At 42.2% G+C, this 27,905-nt stretch overlaps 1 protein-coding gene across 1 annotated transcript in view; it reads left to right on the top strand.

Moving 5' to 3' along the window:
* rims2a (regulating synaptic membrane exocytosis 2a) overlaps window positions 1–27,905 on the top strand; it is a 1,407,304-nt gene that overhangs the window by 477,430 nt on the left and 901,969 nt on the right. Inside the window, 1 exon segment of the mRNA XM_041189340.1 lies at window positions 16,205–16,492. Coding sequence (XP_041045274.1) covers window positions 16,205–16,492 — 288 coding nt within the window.

Consider the following 27,905-nt stretch of genomic DNA (forward strand, 5'->3'; position numbering starts at 1 on the left):
TGCACCTCACCAGCCCCCACTCCCCCAACCCCAATCTGTCCCGTTCTGGAGCCTTTTCCCTGGCACCGTGCTGAAAGCCAGCCAGGAGAGAGAACAACTTGTCAATGCCCCCCGCGAATGTACATCTCCCTTGATACCCCACACTGACCTCAGTTCTCCTTGAAGTTCACCTCGCCAGGTGCACGGCTTTTAAAAGCTGTTGTGAAGTATGCCATTCTGAAGTCATGCCGACATAGGCAGTGAATTTGATGGGAGGAGGAGGGGGTTGATTCCGGTGATCAGGGCTTAAAATGAGGTTCCCAACTTGCGGCGGCAGGAAGTAGAGCCCGCCGTTGACTGGTGGAGCAGACAATCGCAAACTGGTTTCGTGACTACGTAAAACTAATTTTTGGCCTTCTCGCCATATTGTCCCACCGTGGCCGCCCTGACACCTGACGCCAATGGGGCTGGGAAATTCCGGCTTAAAGATAATGGCTATAATGCAATCTCATTACATAGAGGTAACTGATAGAATGAAAGTATTAAATGATGGTTGATGTATGCATCCAAAATGCCACTACATTAATGCCATATTCTTGTTAACCGGCTGCAATAGTGTGAATTCCAGCCAATTTATTTTGAATAGATGGTGATTTGCCCTGGAGTTGCATTCTATTCATCCTTTTGTAAAATGTGATTTTAGCATTTTGAAGACTCTACTTTTGAAAAAGCGTGATGGCATGTGATTTTCTGTTTTATTTTAAACCAAACCTTCAGTTTACTTGCCCAACATCGCCTGATTGATGCATTGCAGTTGATGTTTGTGCCTCCAAGAAAATAACATCTCACTTTATTCATGTAGGGTTGTCTCAGTGTCATTTTAGATTTTTGATATGGCCCTGTGTTTCCATTTGCTTAATTTCTGCTTTCTGTTCCAATGACCATCAGCATTAGACAAGCCGAAAAAAATTGAAATGTAATTTGATACTGATGCTGTATGTATACTTAATGTCTTTGTAAAGGTATAAATTTGTATGGTTAGACGATCAGGAGACACATTCCAAACTTGTTCCTGATGCACGAGCATGTTTTTCATTTAATTTCCAGTTATTTAAAAAAACTGGAATGGCAATGATTGGCCACTAGAGGGGGCTGATGGAATGTAGTTTGCTCTTTATGTGTTGCATACATAAAAACATAATACACTCCAAAACTAACTGTATTTGTATTTGTAATGGTTCTTATTATGAGATGTGTTTTGAATGCTTGAGAGAGAATGTAGCTGATAACTTGAGATCCTGCTGTACCAGTGTAACTGGGCTACAGAGGGGGATTGTGAGTCTACTGGTGACTCAAGTGTCTGATGCCAGTATTCATGCCATGATCAGCAAATTTTGCATACCTGCTAGGTGGGGGCGCGAGAGTGGAAATTGAAAATCTGATAGCTGCAAAGCCAGCTTATCTGGTTGAACAGTTTTCAAAAATGTTGGAATTGCCCTCAGAACAGGAAGATTGTTCCTTCTCATGCCAGGAAAGTGCTGTTCTGGTCTGCGAGGGTGTGAACCTGACCTGCAGGTCCCACTTCCAACTTTGCCATGAGCACAAGGATGCTATTAGGCATGTTTTATAAACCTTTTGAATGTAATTTCTTATAAATTACTAAGAAACTAATGTGTCCCAATATAACTAGCAGATGATTCTGTAAATGTTTTAAAAATCAATTTTAAGCAAGTTAAAATCAGATAATTACACGTGGATTGACACTGATTAAAACTATTTGCTTTTTGTGATAAACCAATTTTCAGCTGTATTAATCAAACTGAGGTCTCACTCTTAAATATTGCAGGGGAAAAATCCTTTCTAAAGCTGCCAGTTTGCCCTGATTCATGTCACACTTTGTATTCAGTGATAGGCAAATGGGTTTGAGTGGAAGTTTGGAAAAAAATACCTCTGAAAACAGGCACAATTTCTACCTGGGCCAACGATAATGCTAAAAACAAATTTTCTATCCACAATGTCTGGAATTTTCACAACACTGGAGAGAATTTTTGCAGCAAGGCTAATTTCACACTCTATTGTTATCACAGTGGGGTGCCTGTCACTTCACTGTTTGATTGACAGCTCCACATGGTTATAAAGTAGCTAAAATTCCACCTGAGGCCTGAATCCGGAAGTCCTGCCGCTGAACCTGGCATCCAATATTTTTGCCGGGGGTGGGGTTCTTGGGGGTGGGGGGAGGAATGGGTTGGGTTGTAGCTTGCACATCCTTGGTTCACTGAGGCAACTGCAAGTGATAAAGTGCAGTTCCATTAGTCAGACCCAATTTTCATTAGTGGGAAGCCCAAAACATGACTTCTGGGCTTTACACTTTTCAGGAGAATGTCTAAATCCGAGGCCGTTGGAAAGGTAAGATATCCTTTTGGAGAGGCAGGGTACCTTTTTGGACATGTCCAGAGACACCTTTGGGAGAGGTCAAGTGCAATTTGGGATTTTTAAAATTAGACATGCATGTGTGTAAAAAGTGGATAAACTCATTGGAACAGTCAAACTATCAGTGCATTTAAATCTCCTGTCTTTTAAATTAAAAAAAACATTCTTCAATTTAAACAAAAAAAAAACAGTGCTTGTGATTTTGCTGTGTCTGCTGACATAATCCTGATGATAATCATTATGGGATCTGTGCTGTGTGATTGATGTCACTTAACATTTCATAGTGGGGTTCCTGTGAGTTTGATTGACAGCTCCAAGTGGTTATAAAATCTTTGATGTGGGGCTATGAATTAAAGTGCTTTTTTTAATAAGTGATTAAGCACTTGAAGGGATGCAAATGTATTCAATGAGTTTTTATGAATGAGTGTGTTTTTTAAAAAATGAAGTCTGCAATAGGCACATAGGCCTGAATTTTCACTCCTGGGAGCGAAGAGTCAGGACAAATCATGAGTCTGCAAACCTGACCTGGGAGAAATTGCCATGTAAGGTTGGAATTTTGGTCTCAGGGGGTCAGGTAAAAATGAGAGTTGTGGCGGGCGATTCTGGAAAGAATGTGGAAGCTGCTGGGCGTGGAGGAGGGCTGGGCGGAAGTCAGCCTTGTTGCTCCAGCACTTTGTCAAAGAATTTAAAAAAAGAATAAAGCAAAAAAATCCCTCCAATCCTCAGCTCCCCCCCCCCCCGGCAAGTGCACACTCACAAGGCACCATCCATGCCAACCCATCCACCTCATGCCCTCCTCCTACTTCCCATGTTCCTCATATCCACCATGCCAACCTATTCCTCTGTATTCACTCCCATACCTTTCATAGCCCTATTCCAACTTAGTGCCAATTTGTGCCCTCCCACCATCAACCTTTGCCCTTACAACTACCTTGCAACTCACCTGGTATCCACCATGGGCAGATACAGGACCCATTTTGGGATTAAGTAAAGTTCTTAAGAATCTATTGGATAATTTACTATTTCAAAAAAAACTCATTGCTGAAAACACATTTACTATATTTAACTTTCGTTAATTCCTTACAAAAACAAGCCATGGAATCTATAATCCCACTGAAAGAAATTATAACCACTTGGAGCTGTCAATCAAACTGTGAACTGACAGGCACCCCACACTGTGATAATGAAAGGTTGTGAAATCAGTCATGTAGCACTAATCCTGTAATGATAACTGTAAGGCTTATGTCAACAGAAAGTGAAATAACAAGCACTGATTTTTACTTAACACTGTAGTTTGCTTTGTTTTAATTTGAAGAGCAAGAGTGTTAAATGCCTTTGCAGTTTGATAACTCCTGTTGACAGCTCTGTTGACAGTTCTCTTGACAGTTCTAATGAGCTTGACAGTTTCAATTAGTTTATGCACTTTTTATCATGGTCCTGTGTACCTCTCCAGAGGTGTCCCAAGACCACATCCAAAAGGGTACCCTACCTCTCCAAATGAGTACCCTACCTGTCCAAAGCACGTCAGCAGCTTTACGCCTTCCACTACCTGGTCTAAATTGCACATGTTGTGTATTGGACATGTCACTCGCCAAAATCAGATCTAACCAAGGTAGCTGCACTTTAACATGTAAAGCTATCTCCATGAAGCATGGATGTGTGAATTAGATTCCCCCCTCTGCAAAAATGGTGGGGGCCGGGTTCGAAGGTGGGACTTGCGGATCTGAGCCTCTGCTGCCATTTTTGCTAACATGGAGAGCCTCTCCATCAAAAGAAACTTCAGGCCTTAGCACTTTATTTCATCTCAGCACGGGTCCTGAGGCCTGTGCATGGTGGATACTGGGTGAGTTGACATGGACGGTATAAGGATAAAGGGTGGTTGGTAGGAGCATGGCTTGACTCAATTGGCACTAAATTGACCTAGGGACTATGAAGGGCCGTGGATGTGTGCATATAGGGGCATAGGTAGGTACGAGGGGCTATGGGGGTCTGTGGGTAGGGGGTATGAGATGGCATGGATGAGACATGGGGAGCATGTGGCAATGTAAGGGATTTAGGGCTGGAGGGCTGTTTTTGTTTTAGTTTTATTGCTTTTCTTTACAGCTGGGCCAAAGTCTCAGGTCACTGACGCGGGTCTTTCACACATCCCGCCACCACACCTGGTAGCCCCTGTGGCTGACTCTGCACCCATCCCCTCCCCCCAGAACCAAAATTGGAACATCCGGTCACCTTCTCACCTTCTCCAACCGGGTTTGTGGAGCTGGGAATTTTCCCCACTCTACGCTCTCGACTCGGGATCAAAAATTCAGAAGTATCCCTTTCCTTCCCTGTTGTAAGCTGCAATAACCAGGTTTGAGGGCTGCACTCCATTACTCAGGGAAAGGACATTACTTATGCAATCCTGGTGGTGGCAGCATTATACATTCGGCTGACTGTAAGGTTATCAACTTGTGCTTTGTTTTGATGTGGGCACACATGCAGGTAAAATAAATAATATGTTCAGGATTGGCATGGACAACATTTCTGGATGGGACGTAACTTTTTGTTATGTATAAAATACATTCACTTCATGGAGGTCCTTCTGGCCAGGAGCTAAAAATTTATAAGTAGCTACAGTTCTCTGTCTTTCACACTGGGGTAGACAAAGTGACCAAATTTATAGTTGATAGCTCCTTTCAGTTGTCAGAGTGTAGCTTTGGATAAAGTATCAGCTCAGACTTTTGAGTGGATGAAGTCTCCAAGTAAAAAAAAATAAATGAAGTGTTCAAACAAAATAATTTTATGGGTAACCATGCTAATGTGACATGCGTAATTCCTGATTTAAATCAATTCCCATAGGTAGCATTCAAAGTGGTTTCTTAAAGCCAAGTTAAACACAGTTTCATCATAGAAACTAAACAACTGAATGGTGCTCTCCACTCCAGACTAACTGTGAGTAACAACAAAGGAAACATGTTAGTCGATATATGTTGTAACAATATACATCCGTCCTTGTCTATCACACGTTAGGCATCATATTTGCTGCATCATGATGCGTCGGTCATTGTACTTCTGTTGGGCAGAATATCTGCTATTCTTGCACGCGATTGGTACAAATTTCATTTTCATAGCAAGCTATCGAAACTGTAAAATGGCAATAAATAATAATCGGCAGTGAATAAAGCACAATAAAAGCAGAAATTGAAGTCAAATCTTTCATAAATGGTTACCAAAATCTTTTTGACCTATTTCTTTTTAAGGTCAATAAAAAAGTGCATAACATAATAAAGGTATATAGGTCATGGTTGTAAATTTCCGTTGGGATTCTCCTGCTTGAGTGCCATATCTTTGTCAGCCCCAGAAATGTGGCTTACAGACCATAAATATGCATTTTGGGGGTTTCTGTAGCTATCTTGAAGTTATGAAGGATGAGCAAGAGAGCTCCTGTGAAAATTCACTTCTATATAATTTCACAATATGGTTAAACATATGTATTAAATTATCTTTTTTGGACTTTGAGTACCTTTATTAATATGAAGCCTCAATCTCTCTGAAAAGTCTGAAGTTGATATTCTTCCCAAAACTATAAGCTGAAAGGGGTTACAAGTTACAGCCCCGTCTGTACTTCTAAAGATGCCACAATCCAAAGATGCCATGTGTGTGACATGGATTATCTCTACTATGCATCAGTACGATTCCCTCCATGCATCGGAAGTGTCTCTCATTTTAAGAAATAACATCGGGGTAATTTTTACCTAATTCTCCCATTCAATGGGAAATAGAAACAACCAGGAAGGATAATCTATGCTATGAGAACCAATTTTTCCCTCAATAATGAAAAATTTTATAATTTTGCCCCTCATGTATTGCTAAACCTCTGGAAACCAATTTGTTGGAATCCTAAATGCCAAGTATCAAGATGCTTTCTCCAATTTTTCCAAATCCCAAGACTATCTCTATCCAACCAAACCATTCCCTTTCTTCCTTCTCTCCCAATGTATTAATTTCACATTGCACCAAGTTATAAATTAAATGTTGCTGTTGAAAAGCACTGTGCCTAAAAATGAGGTGTCAACCTGGTGAAGCTACAACACGGGACTGTATGCAGGCTAAACAGCAGAAGCAGCATGTGATAGGCAGAGATAAGCCATTCCACAACCAATCAAAGCTTCTCAGTCTTGCCATGTCTAGACATGAATGGTGGTGAACAATTAACCAACTAACAGGAGGAGGCTGCACAAATATCCCCATTGTCAATAGGGGAGGTCATGGCATAGTGGTATTGTCGCTGGACTAATAATCCAGAGACCCAGGGTATTGCTCTGAGGTTCGAATCCTGCCATGGCAAATGGTGGAATTTAAATTCAATAAAAATCTGGAATCAGAAGTCGATAGCCATTGTCGATTGTTGTAAAACCCATCTGGTTCACTAATGCCCTTTAGGGAAGGAAACCTGTCGTCTTTACACGTGACTCCAGACCCACAGCAATGTAGTTGACTCTTAAATAACCTCTGAAAACGGCCTAACAAAGTCACAAAGGAATGAAACTGGACAGTCCACACAGCATTGACCTAGGCACCTGAAACGACAATGGCAATCTCAGCTCTGTAAACCCTGCAAAGTCCTCCTTACTAACATCTGGGGGCTAGTGCCAAAATTGGGAGAGCTGTCCCACAGACTAGTCAAGCAACAGCCTGCCATAAAGGCAAAATACTCCAGATGCTTGAAATCTGAAACAAAAACAAAAAATGCTGGAAAAACTCAACAGATCTGACAGCATCTGTGGACTGCTCTGAAGAAGAGTCATATGGACTTGAAACATTACCTCGGTCTTTCTCTCCGCAGTAGCCTGATGAAACATACCTTACAGATCATGATGCCACCATCATCATCCATGGGTATGTCCTGTCCCACCAGCAGGACAGACCGAGCAGAGGTGGTGGCAAAATGGTATACAGCCGGGAGGGAGTTTCCCTGGGAGTCCTCAACATCATGGCCCCCATGAAGTCTTAGGGCATCAGGTCAAACATGGGCAAGGAAACCTCCTGATTACCATGTACCGCCCTCCCTCAGCTGATGAACCAGTGCTCCTCCATGTTGAACACCACTTAGAGGATTATACCACTTGGAGCATACAGTCCCGTGTTGTAGCTTCACCAGGTTGACACCTCATTTTTAGGCACAGTGCTTTTCAACAGCAACATTTAATTTATGACTTGGTGCAATGTGAAATTAATATATTGGGAGAGAAGGAAGAAAGGGAACGTTTTTGGTTTGGTTGGATAGGGCTAGTCTTGGGATTTGGCAAAATTGGAGCAAGCATCTTGAGGATGGCGAGGGTGCAGAATGTACTCTGGGTGGGCGACTTCAATGTCCATCACCAAAAGTGGCTCGGTAGCACCACCACTGACCTGGTTGGCCAAGTCCTAAATGACATAGCTGCTAGACTGGGTCTGTGACAGGTGGTGAGGGAACCAACAAATGGGAAAAACATACTTAATCTCAGCCTCACCAACCTACTTGTCACAGATGCATCTGTCCTTGACAGTATCGATAGAAGTGACCATCGCACAGTCCTTGTGGAGATGAAGTCCTGCCTTCACACTGAGGATACCCTCCATCGTGCTAAATGGGATAGATTTCGAACAGATTTAGCAACTCATGAGGCGCTGTGGGCCATCAGCAGTAGCAGAATTGTACTCGAACACAATCTTTGCAGTATCAAGTGCCTTTAGCTGTTTCTTGATATCAAGTGGAGTGAATCGAATTGGCTGAAGACTGGCATCTGTGATGCTGGGGACTCCCAGAGGAGGCCGAGATAGATCATCCACTCGGCACTTCTGGCTGAAGATTGTAGCAAATGCCTTATCTTTTTCACTGATTTGCTGGGCTCCTCATGGCCCAGCATATCCCCCACTCTACTATTACGGTCAAGCCAGGAGATCTTCCTTAACTGAGGTTTTCCACCCACGGTCGTTGACAGGGCCCTAAACCGTGTCCGGCCCATCTCCCGTGCATCCGCCCTCACGCCTTCTCCCTGCCAGAAACATGATAGGGGTCCCCCTTGTCCTCACTTATCACCCCACCAGCCTCCACATTCAAAGGATAATACTCCGCCATTTCCGCCAACTCCAGCATGATGCCACCACCAAACACATCTTCCCTTCACCCCCCCGTCGGCATTCCGTTGGGATCATTCCCTCCGGGACACCCTGGTCCACTCCTCCATCACCCCCTACTCCTCAACCCCCACCGATGGCACCTCCCCATGCCCACGCAAAAGATGTAACACCTGCCCCTTCACTTCCTCTCTCCTCACCGTCCAAGGGCCCAAACACTCCTTTCAAGTGAAGCAGCATTTCACTTGCATTTCCCCCAACTTAGTCTACTGTATTCGTTGCTCCCAATGCAGTCTCCTCTACATTGGAGAGACCAAACGTAAACTGAGTGTCCGCTTTGCAGAACACCTGCGGTCTGTCCACAAGAATGACCCAAACCTCCCTGTCGCTTGCCATTTTAACACTCCACCCTGCTCTCTTGGCCACATGTCTGTCCTTGGCCTGCTGCATTGTTCCAGTGAAGCCCAACGCAAACTGGAGGAACAGCACCTCATCTTCTGACTAGGCACTTTACAGCCTTCCGGACTGAATATTGAATTCAACAACTTTAGGTCTTGAGCTTCCTCCTCCATCCCCACCCCCTTTCTGTTTCTTCCCCCTTCCTTTTGTTTTTTTTTTCCAATAATTTATATAGATTTTTCTTTTCCCACCTATTTCCATTATTTTTAAATCTTTTATGCCCCCCCACCCCCACTAGAGCTATACCTTGAGTGCCCTACCATCCATTCTTAGTTAGCACATTCGTTTAGATAATATCACCAACTTCAACGCCTCTGTGTTCTTTTGTTCCTTTGTCTGTGACATCTTTTGATGATCTGCTCCTATCACTGCTTGCTTGTCCCTACAGCAACACCCCCCCCTCCACTTCTCTCCCCCTCTCAACCTTAAACCAGCTTATATTTCACCCCTCACATTGTAAAGAAAAATCAGTTCTGTTGAAGGGTCATGAGGACTCGAAACGTCAACTCTTTTCTTCTCCGCAGATGCTGCCAGACCTGCTGGGTTTTTCCAGGTAATTCTGTTTTTGTCCAGGAGATCAACCCTGGTTCAATTAAGAGTGCAGGAGGGCATGCCAGGAGCAACACCAGGCATACCTAAAAATGAAGTGTCAACCTGGTGAAGCTGTAACACAGGACAAGTTGCATGCCAAACAGCATAAGAGGCAAGTGATAGATAGGGCTTAGCGATCCCACAACCAAAGGATCAGATCTAAGCTCTGCAGCCCTGCCACATCCAGTCATGAATGGTGGTGGACAATTAAACAACTCACTGGAGGAGGAGGCTCCACAAATATCCCCATCCTCACTGATGGACTTGTGCTCCAGAACTTGCCATGCCCTTAGCCAAGCTGTTCCTGAACATCTACAACACTAGCATCTACATGGCTGTGTGGAAAATTGCTCAGTTATGTCCTGTACATGAAAAGCAGGACAAATCTAACTTGGCCAATTACCGCCCCATGAGTCTACTCTCGATCATCAGTAAAGTAATAGAGGGGTCATCAACAGTGCTATCAAGCGGCACTTGGTTAGCAATAACTCGCTCACTGATGCCCAATTTGGGTTTCCGCCAGGGCCACTCAGATCCTGACCTCATTACAGCCTTGGTTCAAACATGAATAGAAGAGCTGAACTCCTGAGGTGAGGTGAGATATCAAGTCAACATTTTACCGAGTGTGGCTTCAAGGAGTCCTGGCAAAACTGGAGTCAATGGGAATCAGGGGGGAAACTCTCTACTGGTTGGAGCCAAACCTAGCAGAAAAGAAGATGGTTGTGGTTGTTGGATGTCAGTCATCTCAGCTCCAGGCCATCACTTCCGGGGTTCCTCAGGGTTGTGTCCTTTGCCCCAACCATCTTCAGCTGCTTCATCAATGACCTTCCTTCCATCATAAGGTCAGAAGTGGGGATGTTTGCTGATGATTGCACAATGTTCAGCACCATTGGCGACTCCTCAGATACTGAAGCAGTCCATGTCCAAATTCAGCAAGACCTGGACAATATCCAGGTTGGGCCTACAAGTGGCAAGTAACATTCGTGCCACACAAGTGTCAGGCAATGACCATCTCCAACAAGAGAGAATCCAACCATTGCCCCTTGATGTTCATTGGCATTACCAACACTGAATCCCCCATTATTAACATCCTGGGGTGTTACCATTGATCAGGAACTGAACTGGATTAGCCATTTAAGTACTGTGGCTACAAGATCAGCTCAGAGGTTAGGAATCATGCGACAGGTAACTCACCTCCTGACTCCCCAAACATGTCCACCATCTACAAGGCACAAATCAGGAGTGTGATGGAATACTCCCCACTTACCTGGATGAATGCAGCTCCCATGACACTCAAGGAACTTGACACCATCCAGTACAAAGCAGTCCACTTGATTGGCACCAGATCCACAAACATTCACTCCCTTCACCTCCGATGCACAATAGCAGCAGTGTGTACCATCTACAACGCGTACTGCAGGAATTCACCCAAGGCTCCTTCACAGGACTTTCCAAACTCATGACCACTACCATCTAGGAGGACAAGGGCAGCAGACAGATGGGAACACCACCACCTGGAAGTTCTCCTCTAAGTCACTTACCATCCCGACTTGGAAACGTATCACCGTTCCTTCACTGTTGCTGAGTCAAAATCTTGGGACTCCCTTTCTAGCAGCACTGTTGGGGTACCTACACCACATAGACTGCAGCTGTTCAAGAAGGCAGCTCACCACCACCTTCTCAAGAGCAACTAGGGATGGGCAATAAATGCTGGCCCAGCCAGCAAAGCCCACAACCCATGAGTGAATAAAAACAAAAACAAGAAAAAAATGGGGGAGCCCAGCACATCATTGCAAAATATAAGGCTGAAGCATTTGCTTCAATCTTCAGCCAGAAGTTGCAAGTGGATGATCATTTGCATAACAATAATCTACTCACAAATGCTTAGTTTGAGTTCCGCCAGGTCCACTCGGCTCATTACAGCGTTGGCCTAAACATGGGCAAAAGAGCTGAATGCAAGAGGGGAGATGAGAGTGACTGCCCTTGATATCAAGGCAGCATTTGACAGAGTGTGGCATCAAGTAACCCTAGCAAAATTGAAGTCAATGGGAACCGGTGAAAACTCTCCGCATACCTAACACAAAAAAAGATGTTTTTTTAGAGGCTAATCATCTCAACCCCAGGATATTGCTGCAGGAGTTTGTCAGGTTAGTGTCCTAGGCCTAACCATCTTCAACTGTTTCATCAATGACTTTCCCTCCATCATACAGTTGGAATGATAGGGTCCCCCTTGTCCTCACTTATCACCCCACCAGCCTCCGCATTCAAAGGATCATCCTCCGCCATTTCCGCCAACTCCAGCATGATGCCACTACCAAACACATCTTCCCTTCACCCCCCTTATCGGCATTCCGTAGGGATCGCTCCCTCCGGGACACCCTGGTCCACTCCTCCATCACCCCCTACTCCTCAACCCCCTCCTATGGCACAACCCCTTGCCCACGCAAAAGATGCAACACCTGCCCCTTCACTTCCTCTCTCCTCACCGTCCAAGGACCCAAACACTCCTTTCAAGTGAAGCAGCATTTCACTTGCATTTCCCCCAACTTAGTCTACTGCATTCGTTGCTCCCAATGTGGTCTCCTCTACATTGGAGAGACCAAACGTAAACTGGGCGACCGCTTTGCAGAACACCTGCGGTCTGTCCGCAAGAATGACCCAAACCTCCCTGTCGCTTGCCATTTTAACACTCCACCCTGCTCTCTTGCCCACATGTCTGTCCTTGGCTTGCTGCATTGTTCCAGTGAAGCCCAACGCAAACTGGAGGAACAACAGCTCATCTTCCGACTAGGGACTTTACAGCCTTCCGGACTGAATATTGAATTCAACAACTTTAGGTCGTGAGTCCCCTCCCCCATCCCCACCCCCTTTCTGTTTCCCCCTTCTTTTTTTTTCCCAATAAATTATAAAGATTTTCCTTTTCCCACCTATTTCCATTATATAAAATAAAAAAAAAACCCACTAGAGCTATACCTTGAGTGCCCTACCATCCATTCTTACATCTTTTGATGATCTGCTTCTATCACTGCTTGTTTGTCGCTACAACCACACCAACCCCCTCCACCTCTCTGTCTCTCTATCTCTCCGCCCCCCACACACACACCTTAAACCAGCTTATATTTCAGCTCTTTCCTGGACTCGAACTCAAGTTCTGTCGAAGGGTCATGAGGACTCGAAACGTCAACTCTTTTCTTCTCCGCCGATGCTGCCAGACCTGCTGAGTTTTTCCAGGTAATTCTGTTTTTGTTTTGGATTTCCAGCATCCGCAGTTTTTTTGTTTTTATTTTTATATTATTATGGAAGTGGGGATGTTTGCTGATGATTACACAGCACCATTTGTGATGTGACTTCTCAGATACTGAAGAGCCCATGTCCATTTGCAGCAAGAACTGGACAAAATTCAGGCTTGGGTTGACTTGTGACAACTAACATTTATGCCACACAAGTGCCAGGCAATGATCACCTCCAACAAGAGAAAATCTAATCATTTTCCTTTGACATTCAATGGCATTACCATTGCTGAATCTCCCACCATCAACATCCTGGAAGTTACCATTGATCAGAAATGCAACTGGAGCTGCCATATAATACTGTGGCAACAAAAGCAGGTCAAAATTGTGAATTCTGCATCGAGTAACTCACCTCTTGACTCTTCAAAGCCTGTCCACCATCTACAAGGCACAAGTCAGGAGCGTGATGGAATACTCGCCACTTGCCTGGATGAGTGCAGCTCCAAAAACACTCAAACTCGACATTGTGCAGGACAAATTAAGTCAACTGATCAGTACCCCATCCAATATCTTAATCATTGACTCCCTCTATCAATGGTGCACAGTGTCAGCAGTGTATACCATCCACAAGATGCACTCCAGCAACTTGCCAAGCCTTCTTTGACAGCACCTTCCAAACCCATGACTTCTACCAACTAGGAGGACAAGAGCAGTAGGCGCATGGGAATGCTGCTACCTGCAAGTTCCCCTCCGAATCACACACCATCATGACTTAGAACTATATCGCCATTCCTTCACTGTTACAGGTTCAAAATCTGCACCTCCCTTCTTAACAGCGCTTTGAGTTTTCCAATACCCGATGGACTGTAACTGTTCAAGGAGGTGGCTTATAACCTTCTTTGCAAGGGCAGTTAGGGATGAGCAACAAATACTGGCCTTGCCAGTGATGCTCACGTCCCATGAAAGATTTTTAAAAATCTGTGTACAATAGATGAGAGGCACTTTGGTGAAAAATGTACCTGAGAAATTTGTGAGGGAAAGGAAAATGTGGTTGACTTTGCTGAGGTTTTCTTTTTATTGGAGCAAAACTTGGCAGAACTTTAACCATGGTGCACTGTTCCCAATGGCGGAACAGGAAGTGGGTGCCACTTCTCTCTTTATGCTGGTTCCCATATGATTACAATTAATATTTAAAGTGTCCAGGTTTGCATGGACAGAGGAAGGTTTTGAGTGATGAAACCTACTGTCAGCTGCCAAAGCAGCAGGTGGGCTATAAAAGAGTCCCCTGCACAAACAGCGATGCTCTTCATCACAGCCACAACTTTTCTGCACCACTCCATTGCTATTAACATAAGACTTATTGAGAATACAAAGGTGGCACAGGTGTTTTTCAAATTTAAATTTCACTTGTAAATACTCCACATTACATTGGTTTCACTTTACTGATGTGTGCAAAATGATAATTTGTTGAGACAGGCTTAGGGAGAGTGCTGAATGCACTGGCAAGCCTCAGGTTTGTCACATACTGATGGTTGCAGGGGAGTTAGGGACATTTCTTTACTGTGAAAGAAATGATGTGTTTTGCGTTCTCTCTTCATTGAATTTTACATTTGTTGTATTCGCCACTCTGTGGGACATGGCTGAATTTGTAGGCTCAGTTGACCTCCCTTCTATGCATCCCAGAAGGAAAAAATAATTTGGGCCAGGACTCTTAGTTCCCAATTTTTACTGGTGTTCCATTTTAAGGTATATAAGACCAGTTCGGACCAGTATTCTTATTTCCCCATTTTTACTGATTTTTCCTTCTGGGATTGTAAAGGATATTGTCCAAGATCACTCTCAGTAGGGATAATTGAAATGCTGTAGGTGAACTGAAAGCCCTCTAGGGACTCTGCCAGCCAACACCCTGAGATGGATCCACATGTGGACAGTACTGACACTGTCCTTTAGGCCCCTTATTTTCTTGCCTTGACTGACTGTTCCCACCACACTCAGAACGCCAGGCCCTTCCCTCTCCCACTCCTCTATGCCTCGACCCCACTCCAAACCCAATCCCCCACCACTGACTCACCCTTGCCAGTCCTGAACCTCTATGCAAGCTCCCATTCTCCTGCACCCCCCCCCCCCCCACCCCCCACCACCACCACCACCACCACCACCACCACCACCACCACCCACCCTTGTGCCACAGAGTTCAACAAGGAAAATCTCTGATCTCAGGCACAAAGTCAATTGGTGCATGCCACCTTTAAATAACATGAACTGGGTGCTACTAGATTGTTGTGCATTGCTGACTTTACCTTAAAGGTAGGATGTAATTTTAAATGGTTTTACTCTCATGAGAATTCATGCCATGCAAATGTATTACAAGTGGGAACCTACCACAGGACGGCATGAGGCCTGACACAACACAATCATGTCATTGACTTAATCTCTACATCTTAACCCACCCTCAGGAAATCAAAATTTCAGCTCCTGTGTAATTCAGTCACGCTGCATGCCACATTTCCTGCTCTTGCAGGCTCCATGAAATCCCACCCCCCCCCCATTATTTCTGAGAAGTTGGTTACAGAAACTGGATGTTAAAAATCATTATTCCAAACAGGGTGCCATAGCCTTCTTTTACCTTAACTACAGGATCATTAACCTGTTTCCTTAAATTGGACACATGCCCTCTCAGCTTTTCTGTCTTTTCAGATGGTTCAGTTTGGAAGCATATTTGGCTTGTTACCAAGTAAATGGCCTTTTCTTGCACTTCACATTGGCACAGAATAAAATATTGATGGCAAAACACCAAGAGTATGAACATGTTTTTTTTTGACCCTTAAGACGGTCTATGTACCATCTGCTGATGATGTTTTTGACAGATAGAAATAAGGCATAGCAGTTAACTGGACAGCATAATATTAGATTTACATGGAGAGCACTTGGGCACAAATCCCAGCTTCAGCTGATATCCCAACTTAACTATTTACAACGGGTGAGTTTCCCAGGTGTTGACTGGGTTACTCTATAGGTCAATCAATATGGACCATCATGGATGGTGCTCTACAATTTTCTAGACTATTCTAGACTAGTCCCATTAACTGAAGAAGAAGCTATGAAAATGGGAGCATAGTGAAGGGAGCAGAGAGAAAGAAAATCATTGTATTACTGCTGTTTAAATCTAAAACAAATGTTATTTTGGTGTATTTACATTGCTTCCATTTGACTTTTACATTTATAATTATGTGTGGCTATGATATTTATGTTCTAGATGTTTTTTTCTATGACACCAGGTTTAATTTTTAAATTTTGTAACATTGACAAAATGTTTACGTATTTGAACTGTGTTTCTTTAATCAAGGGATTTAAAATCTCATTCTAAAAGTGACTTTAATTACTGCACCAAGGATAACCTACTTTTCTTGTCTCAGGTGATGTGGGTATGTAACTTGTGCCGAAAACAACAGGAAATCCTCACTAAATCAGGGGCCTGGTTTTACAGCAGTGGCCCGAACACACCGCAGGAGGCTGACCCAACTGAGGCCACGGTGGGGGTGCCCCATAGAAACGAAGAAGCGCCACAGGAAAAGAAAGCAAAACTACAGGAGCATTCCCAATTCCAAGGTCCTTTACCCTCAGGGGACATTTCTACACCAGCGTCAGACAAAAACAGACCTCAAGGGCTCACGCGACAAGATTCAATCAAAAATGGTTCAGGGGTGAAGCAGCATTCAATGCAGACTGCCAGTGAGATAACCACAGAGAGGTATGATATTTACATTAAAATGAGCAGTAACTTCCATCTATGAGACATTCTGGAGCATATTTTCTGTTGTTTTCCATTGGTAATTGCATCGGGGGCAAAATTTTGTATTTTTCCATCACTCTCACCACAAGAGATAATTAAAATTATTTTGAAGTGGCAATTTAGTTTGTATTCAAAGAGGTTATTTTCTGTCTGGTCATGTGGTGTAGCCAAAGGATGAACTTAGAACCAAGGCAAGTAGTATATCAGGCTTTTTTTTTTATATTTTACCCCTTGTCATTACAATGGCAAAACAGCCAAAAATGAACTTGGAGATATTCCTGTCACTTTTCTTGTGCAGTATCACTAGACAAAAATCAAGATTCACAAACATGCCTCTTGGTGCAGATAAAAATTCCCCTCTGAAAAGACCCTGATAATATGTTTTGAATGTCACTGCTGGTGCAGGTTAGAAGCTTAAAGAAGTGCTAGTAATAATCACTTACACCAACATATCTAAGAGAACCAGCCATACATTGCTTTATTCTAGTCATTAAGAAACCTGTCTGCCTTACGTTCTTGTTAGTAAAGGGTGATGCGGTCCGAAATCTTCTAAACAGAAATATACTGCACCAGTGTGAGGACTACAATTATATGTCTGCATCGTGAAAAAAAAAATCTTTGCTAGAAACCTAATTTCAATGCCATGCCCCAGAGAAAGAGTAAATGGTCATTTTGGGTTTAGTATGTTTTTGTTTCATTTTTGAAGGTAAGCCAAATAATAATTCTGGAGGCAGCACAAGGAATATGAATCAAATCTGATGTTTTGACCTGCTGTTTCCCTTTTACCTGAATTTGTTCCTTTTTTGAAAAATGAAGGCATTATTCGTAATTTAATACATGAAGTGCTAGAGACTTGACTCTCAAAACAAGATAAATGGCATCCTGCACATCTCTTACTTGGAGTCGCTTGCCTTATTTAAGTCTGGATTATCTGTTCCTGGTCACTTTACTAGATAAAACACTATGAAAGGAAAAGCACGAAATCTGGTTGCTATGGCCAATCTGCATCCCCGGCTGACTGGTCATTGGTAGTGGTGATGGAGAAGTTTGTGCTGTGGTGTATGTAGTCCTCCTCACATTCCTATATCAATGAACTGCACAGGAAAATGAAGCTTGGTCCACCTCCACTTTCACAGCTGTAACTGAATAAATAAAAAAAGGCAATATCCCAGAACACTGAGAGAGGATGTGTTGAGACAGGTATGTCCCAGATCTGCTTGACCGGGCAGCAGTTTGAGGCACATCGCAGAAATGTGGTCTAAATGAGCCCTAAATAATTCCATCTGTAGAAGGCCACTTGATATCATGAATTCTCCACATCTTTCCACTAGAAAATAGTGACTGGAGAATAGAAATTTTTGTTCTCCAAAGAAAGACATTTTTATATTACTTTTCACGACCACAGGATGTCTTGAAGCACTTTACAGCCAATGAAGCACTTCTGAAGTGTAGCCACTGCTGTAGTGGAGGAAACGCAGCAGCTAATTTGCACAAGGCAAACTTCCCCGCAAACAAGATTATCTGTTTTTGCAATTTTTTTTACTGACGGATAAATATTAGCCAAGGCACTGTAAATAATTCCTCTGCTCTTCCTCCATACTGCCATGGAATCTTTTACATCCACCTGAAAGTGCAGGCAGGTTCTCCTTTGAAATATAACACCTCTGACGGTGCAGCAGTCTCTCAGTACTGCACTTGAGTGTCAACTTTGATTTTTGTGCTGGAGTCCTAGAGTGAAACTTGAATCCATGACCTTCTGACTTGAAGTGAAAGGGCTACCCACTGAGCCATAGTTGCCATAATAAAAGGGACAGCTTTGTTTTTTTTTTCTCTTTTGTCAAACATTGAAATGCGCCAGAATTTACCTGGTTGCAATCAAAATGGTGTTTGGTTATTCAGCCTACTTAAGAATGGTTGCTGCTTTAGTAATGCATTGTGTGCGACAGTTTGAGTGTTTCCATGTGATGAGGTGATATGCAAATATAAACCTTTTGCTGTTCATCGCCAGCAATCAAGCAGCAGTATTTCAATAGCTGGACAAAATAATAGTGATAATAATTATAATAGTAAGATAATTATAGGTTCATTATAGTTCCTTCTTATTTTGACTTGTATTTAAATGAAAGCCTCTATTGTGTCTAGAAAATAAATGGTAATTTCAGTGGTTTTTGTTGTGAAGTAACAAATTGCTCTTTTTTCAGCTTCCCCTTTTTACATTAGGCCTGTGCCAAATGAGAGTGGCACTTGTGCCAGGTTATGGTCAATCCTGCCCGCAAACTGCTTTATTGGAGTTGTTTGATAATGCTGTTGTACTGATTCTCTACTGTTGTGAGGATATCACAATCATAAATCCATATCTTCAGTGTTTAGTGCCACCATGCTGTCAATTTTGTAGCATACTAAAAGAAACACTTGAGATGTTGGCTGAACAGTATATATTAGTGGTATACCTATAATTTCATCAACAAATACATTCATTATGGAACAGTAGCTGAGCAGGGATGAATTATAGATGTGTGTGTGGCCACAAACAGTTTGCCATGAATGCACAGAATAGGCCAAAGCCCTCAAGAGACTCCTGCATATTTGAAATTTAATGCTTCACCTCCTTTTTGGATATGACATGTAAGGAACTTTTTCTCTTTCCCTTGTTGTGAAAAATGAGCAATGGTAGACTGACAGTCAGGTGAACAGACCATCATGAATGTAGAACAATATAAGGTAGTGGAAGATTACAGAACAATGTGAAGAAAGATCTTTAAATGTGTGTTTTTTTTAAATATGGTTTACAGGAAATAGAATATTAAATACCTACATTGTTTTATTGTTATTTTCACTAAGTAATTATTTAAGCATCAGTTACTGTAAAAATGCTACTATGATAGGTTTACAATAGGCAACGCCCTCCCCTACATACATGCATATACAATCGCACTCACATATTTATTTGATTATTTTATCATATGACATGTGCAAAACAGTCTGTTCTTTTTCTTCCCCACAACTGAAGGGTTAAAGCATTTTTCTCCTCCCTGTGTCTGATTACTTTTGAGGCCTGATTGTTGGAAGCCAGATATGCTTGAATTCCTGATGAAAGCATCTAGCCTGTGTTTGTTTAATAAGCATTCAGATATTAGAAATCTGTGACTGCTCGACACTGCAGCTGGGAATGGGGAACCCTCACTGCTGCAAAGCATTATTGCTACAGTCAGTAATGGTGTTTAAAGTGCTTAGCTTCTCTGGCTGAATTAGCGGATGGCGTCTGAACAATTAACTATTGACTGGTGTTCATCAAATCGTAGTTTTTACACAGGTCAGGACGACTCAAGCATTTGATTGGCATTTTGGCATTTGATGATACATATGAGATAGACGGCTTTACAGTATATGGGGGTAAGAGATGAAAATGCAGTTTGAAGCACTGCGTCAGTTCTGCAGCTCTGTTTTAACCAGTTTAAATAGTGTTTTCTCAAACCAACATGACATTCTTCTTCAAAATGAGCTCTTTGAACAAGCTCTAAGCAGCATTGGGTGAGTAAATCACTTCTCATATAATTGCAGAAGACAGCACAGTCTGTTTGGAAATTCCCCATGCCTAGAAATTAAAACCCTTATTTGATATATGAAATCTGCGTTGGTATAAATTGAAAAGTTGGAATACTGTTGACACAATTAGAAGAAAGTAGTTTTTAAAGAAGAGAGGTTATACTCCAAGGGCACCTTAGGAATTGAAAATCGTAAGTTTTAAAATCTGTATTGAGCTTATTAGGGATTCTAATAGTCTTTATTTAATTATCATTAAAATGTTTAATCTTGACTACTGAATGATTTTTGAGCTGTATTTATTTTTTAACCTCAGAATTAATATTGTTCGGAATGATAGTGTGCAGTAATTCAGTATCAAGGTTAGTGAGTTGAAAGAGAAAATTGTGCACAACTTTTTCATAAAGTATTAATTTCACTGTATGCAAACATTATGGTATTGTCTCAGTTTGTAGTACAGAAAATATACCAAGTTCTCTTAAAGGGTGGTCCTGATACTTAACATTAACTCTGTGCTTGAACAATTGAAATTAAGGACAGGGTCTTATTAGCAATAATTTTAATCATAATGTTATGTATCTTGTTATACATTTCTTTTTATGAATTTTTACTAGAAATGGATCTTTAAGGGAATCAGTACCATTTAAAACATAACACAAGTGAGTAAAAAAAAAAGTCTCAAAAAAATCTGCAGTATCCACAATTTCCTCAGCATAATTGTGCTGGGTTGCTAGTACTGTTGCTTTTAGAAAGTGCACAGGGACTTGAGCAGGTGCAGTTGATTGCTTTGGCAACAAATTTTCCCCTCCTCCTCCTTGCTGCAGGGCGACTTCTGGTAGCAATGAATCTCGTAAATCTTGTAATCCACTTTAATGGTCAGAATATCCAGGTAGAAACATAGAGTGTTACAGGAAGATTCTAGCTGTCTAAATGACACACATGGTAACCTCTTGAAGAAATTACTGTCAACAGCTGAAGCTAAGTAACTGATTAGTGTAGTTGGGCAGTGGTTCTTCTGTGTACTGTGCTGAGTGGATAGTGTGTGGATGTTCAGGGCTTTCTGTACGTTTAGCAGGCTACCAACTATTGAGGAAACCGAGACTTCTGACTGCAGGTACTTTGTAAATTTCGAATTAGTCACTTCAAGAACTGATCACTTAGCAGGTGTTGGGTTGCATACGTTGTGTAAATTCTGCCATAGTATCAGGTAAAAGACTATACAGGGTGAACTTGCAGCTAGACATGAGAGAGACCATCGCAGATCGAAGGTAAGAATGTTCCACTTTTATAGTTCCTGTAAATGATTTGTTGGTTGGTCTTGTGAATTAAAGTTGTAGTATTTTCCTTATATAATCTTTTCAGTGTTTCATAAAATTATAAAAATTAAGTTGCATTAACTTGTTAATGCAACTCATGAACACCCTATGGAAAGCACATTATAATGAAGAATATATTTAACTGGAAAGTCACTGGTTTATACACTTTAATCAGAAAGCCAGACATTAGAGGCTGCTGCATATTTAAGAATATTATAGTGAGAAGTTCGATTTTAAGTACTTGAAGTCATTTTTTTTTTTACATTTTCTATTGGGAATAATTTTAATTTTGATGTTTTTGTGTGTTTGTGTATATATGTATGTATATTCTAGCTGACATTAATGAAACTGAGAAAACTGGTTCAAGTGGAAGAGTTAAAAAAATGTACTTGATAAAGGATACCTTATTTATTTAAAGACTACAGGGTTAAAGGCTGTTTTTCCAGTTCAGCATTGATGTAAGAAATTTGGGAAGAGATATGTCAACTCTGCCAGAAGCTTCCTATCTTATCAGAGTGTCTGGATAGAGACACATCTAAACTGCAGCAAATTATTAATGTAATTGCATCTGTGACAAAGTGAGATCGAAGCTGTGAAAAGCTTTTACCTGATTAAGGAAGTGAAACTTGTCAGTAGCCAACGATTAATATGTGAGACATGATGGCACTTTCATTTTTCCCAGAATGTAAATGGAACTCAAGATTATTGTATTTTGATAGGCATTATGTTATCTCAAGTGTACATAAACAAATACTTTAAGTCAAGCGGGAAAGACTAGCTTAGACTGGGTTGTAATCCACTGACTAAACTCAACATGTCAGCAGCTGACCTCCACTGTTAGTGGTGATCATTGAGGGCAAGTCATGCGGCAGTTAGTTTGGAGTTCAGCCTTGCATTAGACCTCCTTGAAATGATCAGATATTTGCCATATGAAATTTGGATATTAATTGCAGCTGACATTTGATTAGGTGGCATGGTTTAGAAATAAGAATAGATTGAGTGCAACATGGTCGGTAATGCATGAAGTTTTGAATTTATCCTGATTTTCTTCTTCCATCCCCCATTTTTGTAAGTTATATTGTTTAATTGTTTGTATTCCACTTATAACCCCTCATTTGAGCGGGCAAGTAGTTCTGCACCAAGGTCCCTGCCAGTAAACAGCTGCCATGAGATGCACAATGAAGGGTCGTGTTGATTCATCAAAATAATTTCCTTTGCTTTATTTTGTGGGAAAGCACCTCCCCACCTCTTGATCCTTTAGGCCCATGGCCAGGGTGAATTTATCCCTGGCAAAGTTGTCTGAGACTGTCCAGAACCTTGGGTTCTTACTCAACCTCGAGATAAACGTCGGGTCTGACATAAATGCCTACTTCCACATCCGTAACACCTGCTATCATTGTCCCTATCTAAGTTTATCTGCTGCTGAAACCCTCATCTGTACTTTTGTTACCTCTGGGCTTGACTGTTTCAATGCTCTCTTGGCTGGCCTCATACCTGCCGCTCTTATAAACCTCAGCTCATTTACAACTCTGCTGCCTGTATCCTAACTCATACCAAATTCTACTCACCCATCACCCCTCTGCTTTCTGACCTGGCAATAGATCTAACAACCATGCAACTTTATCTGTGCGGGCAATCATGGGGTAGTACCACTCTTGTCTCCCATGAACTTCCTTACTGAGCTAGGATGTTTAGTCAGTGTAGGCCATGTGCTCCAATGGAGCTACTATGCCCTTTTCTTTTCCTGCTGAGATGGTGCAATCCGCTGACACCATTTATCTGCTAGCACAAGCATGAACTGTGTGGGATTTTCCAAGTAGAAAAACTTCAAATCAGGACAGGTCAAGGTTGGATTTGCTAGAGCACAAGGATTTTCAAATTGTAACTCACATATTTAGATTCACTTCACAGTCAATCTCCGAGCATTTTGATGCAATAGCATCATTGTATGTTTGTCTAAGTCAGTACTTCAGGTTCTTGCCCTACTACAGTAAGTAAAGGACACAAACTCACAGACAGAAAGCAAAGCTTGAAAAAATATTGATTGACTTCATTTGCAGAAAGAAGACTAAAAACCTAATGATCTTCATGATAAAGGTAGTCGAATTAGCTTACAAAGATAAAATGAAACCTGAGTCACACCATTATGCATAATTGCTTGCTGAGATGTGACTACATGATGAGGAAAATGGTAACATGCCCCAAAATAAAAAAAAAGTTGGTAAACTTTGGCTAGAAAAACTTTGACTAGAAATTTCTTAGAAAATCTAATTTGAATGAAGATGTTTGCACCTTTTAAGTTGCTCTTTTCAAAGTGTAGACCTCAGTCTCTAAAGAATGTTACATGAAAGAGATTAAAACATTTTAAAGCTGCACAATAAAGTCAATTTAGAAATTACAATGGAAGAAGTGCCGAAAAATTTACATTTTGAGAATAGAATTATTCAAAGGTCTAGCTCTCAGATGTCCCCTCAATTGCAGAGAGCTACATGCTTAGAGAGAAACAGGAGACAGCTATTCTTTCAACAGCACTAAATAAGTCATCAGAGCTTGAGGACAGAGTGTGGAGTTAATGCAGCTATCTCGAAAACATACACCAATCTAAATGGAATGAACCTCCTTTAATCCTTCCAATTATCAAGAAAAACAAATGCTACTGTTGGCCTTTCAGGATTTCGCCAATCTTTTGAGATGCATAGTATTTTGTTTAATTAATTCTCATAACCAGCACTCCTTCATGTTGCTTATTTGTTAGTCTTCTGTTTGTGACATACATGTAAATTTGCTGGGTGCATCCTGGTGAGATGCACCTGGCAAGTACCTCTGCTGCTAATGCTGGTGAACTTTCCAGGGTCAGGCGATATTTCCTGATTTGATTGGCAAGGGCAGATGCCATTGCCATTATGGGCAGGTGTGGGGCACACATTTCTTTCAACGCCAGAAGTTTTGGCTGAATAGCCTCGTCCTGTTGACTTCTCCGTATGGGGAGCCGCTGACCAAATTTATTTATAAATGAGTTTTCTTCTAACCCGGGCAGTGAGAAATGCCTAGTTTGACCCAATGTATCTTGTCCCACTGAAGACCTAGGATGATGTTCAGCACCCCTATCCCTGGATCTATTCCCTATATGATGATGGCCATGTTTGGGGTGGGCGTTGACTTCAACTTCCAGAAGCCATCCTGGATACTTCAACACAAAACCAAAACTTAAAGTATGCCACTCCTGTGCCAGTTTTAGCGATTCTGATGGTTTCCGCTAAATGACTGCAGATTTTCTTCAGTGCCATAAAGGACACAAGGAGCCAAATACAGCCTTATGCTTCAAGGATTTACATCTGATTTATGTCACTGACAACTCACTTGAAGGTTGCTGTGTTGCATAAATTGTTCTTTTTACTTCTCCAGTACTTGTGTTACTATGAATATCCCCGAAGTAAATTAAAATAGTAATTTAACAGTTGCATACATTAACAAGAAAACTGCTCAAACACATATTATATAAAGCTAACTTGTAGACAATGTTTTGAGGTCTTGTACTTTAAATAGACCATCATGGCAATGAAGCGCACCAGTTAACCCTTCATCAGTTCTTAAACTATTTAAAATTTTAAAAGTGTAGATAACATGAGATGTATATGTTTGCAATCAGAACAGCACAGTTCATCACTCAATTGGAACCCATATGTCTTGGAGGGTTACAGAGCTGGAGGAAGTTAGAGATAAGGAAGGTTAAGAAGCTAAAGGGGTGTGAAAACAAAGGTGAGGATTTTAAAGTTGAGTGGTTGCTAGATCTATTACCAGGTCAGAAAGCAGAGAGGTGATGGGTGAGTAGAATTTGGTATGAGTTAGGATACGGGCAGCAGAGATTTAAATGAGCTGAGGTTTATAAGAGCGGCAGGTATGAGGCCAGCCAAGAGAGCATTGAAATAGTCAAGTCCAGAGGTAACAAAAGTACAGATGAGGGTTTCAGCAGCAGATAAACAGAGATAGGGACAATGATAGCAGGTGTTACGAATGTGGAAGTAGGCATTCATGTCACGCCCAACGTTTATCTCGAGGTTGAGTAAGAACCCAAGGTTCTGGACAGTCTCAGACAACTTTGCCAGGGACAAGGAATAGAGTTTGTGGTGGGAATCAGACACGATGGATGGAATTTAATCCAGGCGATTTGGGTCATGCCGGTGGACCTTGAAGTCAGTGGGATTCTCGAGTGGCGGGGAAAGGGTCAGCCAACCATGATCAGGCAGCAGCCAGCCAGTTAGGGGCAGTGATGAGCGGGGCCCACCCAGTTACCTGCCTCTCCAATAATGGCGTCCCTGGTCCCTGCAGACACCTCCCTCAGCACTGCTTCTTCACTGCCCATGGTCCCAACAAGTTTTTAATCTCCTGGGTTTCATTTCAGCCCTTCCACTGTCTGCTGACCCTGGATTAAACTGCCAAGGTCTGATCTTCCAACTGTTCCATCAAGCCGTCCCTCTCTCATCTTTGTTCCTCCAACTGTTCCATTAGGCCCTCCCTCTCTGATCTGTGTCCCTCCACTGTTCCATTAGGCCCCCCCTCTCTGATCTGTGTCTCTCCAACTGTTCCATCAGGCTCTCCCTCTCTGATCTGTGTCCCTCCAACTGTTCCATCAGGCCCTCCCTCTCTGATCTATGTCCCTAGACTGTTCCATTAGGCCTGTGATCCCCAGTTGCTACTCGCGTAATTCTAAAAGGTGTGTTTGATAGTGTTCAACAGATGTAGATGTCTCATAGCTGCCTGCTTAACAATCCTAATTGGCTTCCCACTGCATTCATGCAGATTCGCTGCCTTCCTGTCAGCTGTTTAATTCCTCTGTCAGGTTCCAACCAGAGTTTAAAATACATGGGGGCGGTGGACAAATTCACCTTTGAAACCTCACAAATAGCTTGTGAAAAACAAAGATGGGAGCGAAAAATGCAAAATATTGAAAGAAAGATCACCCCCATACAAATACAGTAAACCCTCCCATCCAGAACTCTGAAATCAAGAAGCACCAGCTGGTATCACATGGCCCTGCAGTTCCCAGATTTGACACTTGTGGCTCAGCAACAATCCTGCACCCGAAGGATTGATACGGGGAAGATGAGAGACTGCTCTAAACTTTGTTGCATTTCTGTTCCTTATGTTTTGTATCCAATCCAATGTGTTGGGATGGCGTTGTTTGCAGATCATGTTTGTCAAAGAAGTCTTTGCAGTCTTCTGTTTGTTAACAGCAAGTCTTTATTAACTCTTTTTAGCTATATACATATATACAGTAAAGGCTACAGACAAGGGGCTAGCTCCATGTCTAGATTTAACATATCTTTGCTCAACATCACACTGATCCCAGGCCTGGGTCATTTGCCTTCTCACATAACTGTGTAGGTGCTACTGTACTTAGTCCCACATTAACCCTGTATGTTTCAGACCCTTCTTCTACATCTACCCCCAAATCTTTATTCCATGGACATAGAGTTACCTAAGTTTACCTCAAGTCTTTCATTGTTATTAGTCTTATGCATTTACTTTATTGTTACAACCTTAATAATATTCCAACATTATTGCCATTACAGTATTAACATTAACAACATTCTCGGTAACCCATCTCCCCCCTTCATGACCTTGACGTTCAGGCAGTCTAGGGGCCCTGTAACACTTCCACATCTTATTTGCCATTCTGTCAGGAGAGTGGTAGGTTCTGTTGGTTCCTCCTGTTGGTTTAGTGATTGTACTGGAATTTGGGTATGCTTTCATTCTTTTCTTCCATTGCTTTATTTGAACCACACCTGGTTGGCCTGGCTGTTATGTTGATGTATGTTTGCTGTTCGTCTTGACCGTTTCTTTCGGGTTGGACGAAGACGGTATTTGGTGCTGCTTTTTCTGCTTTTTCCATGTGGGCTGTCTGGATGCCTTCTGAGGCTGAGGAAGAACATTCCTGTGGCTAGAAGAAGGTTGAGTGGTAAGCTCACTTCTGCATTTGTTGTCGATGGTGATATACTGCTATCTGGTTGCAGCATCTCTTGTGGTTGTTGCAGGCTGGCTGGAAGTAGCAGTGTGCGCACAGTGGTTGATGTGCTGACCAGCTGTGCCGTCATTGCAGTTGGAGGTAGAGGCTTCTCATCCTTCTCCGGTACCTCTCCCACTGGAGGTGCCATGGTCATCTCGTGGGCGGTAAATTGGTCTGACCATTGGTGACTTTCCAGGACCTGAAATGATAAATGATAATGGACAAACCTTCTCTGCAAAAAGAGAGGGCATATTGAAGGTGAAATACAAATCGGAATAGTTTTTTTTAGTGTTTGAGCACTCAGGACCATGCTGTGCTTGCTGACTAATGACAATCTTTACATCTTTCGCCGTCTGGAGGAGATCCGGGGCATCCCTGCTCAGGAGAGAGAGAGGCTGATTACGGATGATGTACATCAGCTCAAAGATTTTCTTGCTGCCACACCTTGCCGGTTTTGG

This window comes from Carcharodon carcharias, chromosome 6 (assembly GCF_017639515.1).
Source record: "Carcharodon carcharias isolate sCarCar2 chromosome 6, sCarCar2.pri, whole genome shotgun sequence".
Taxonomy (NCBI): Eukaryota; Metazoa; Chordata; class Chondrichthyes; order Lamniformes; family Lamnidae; genus Carcharodon; species Carcharodon carcharias.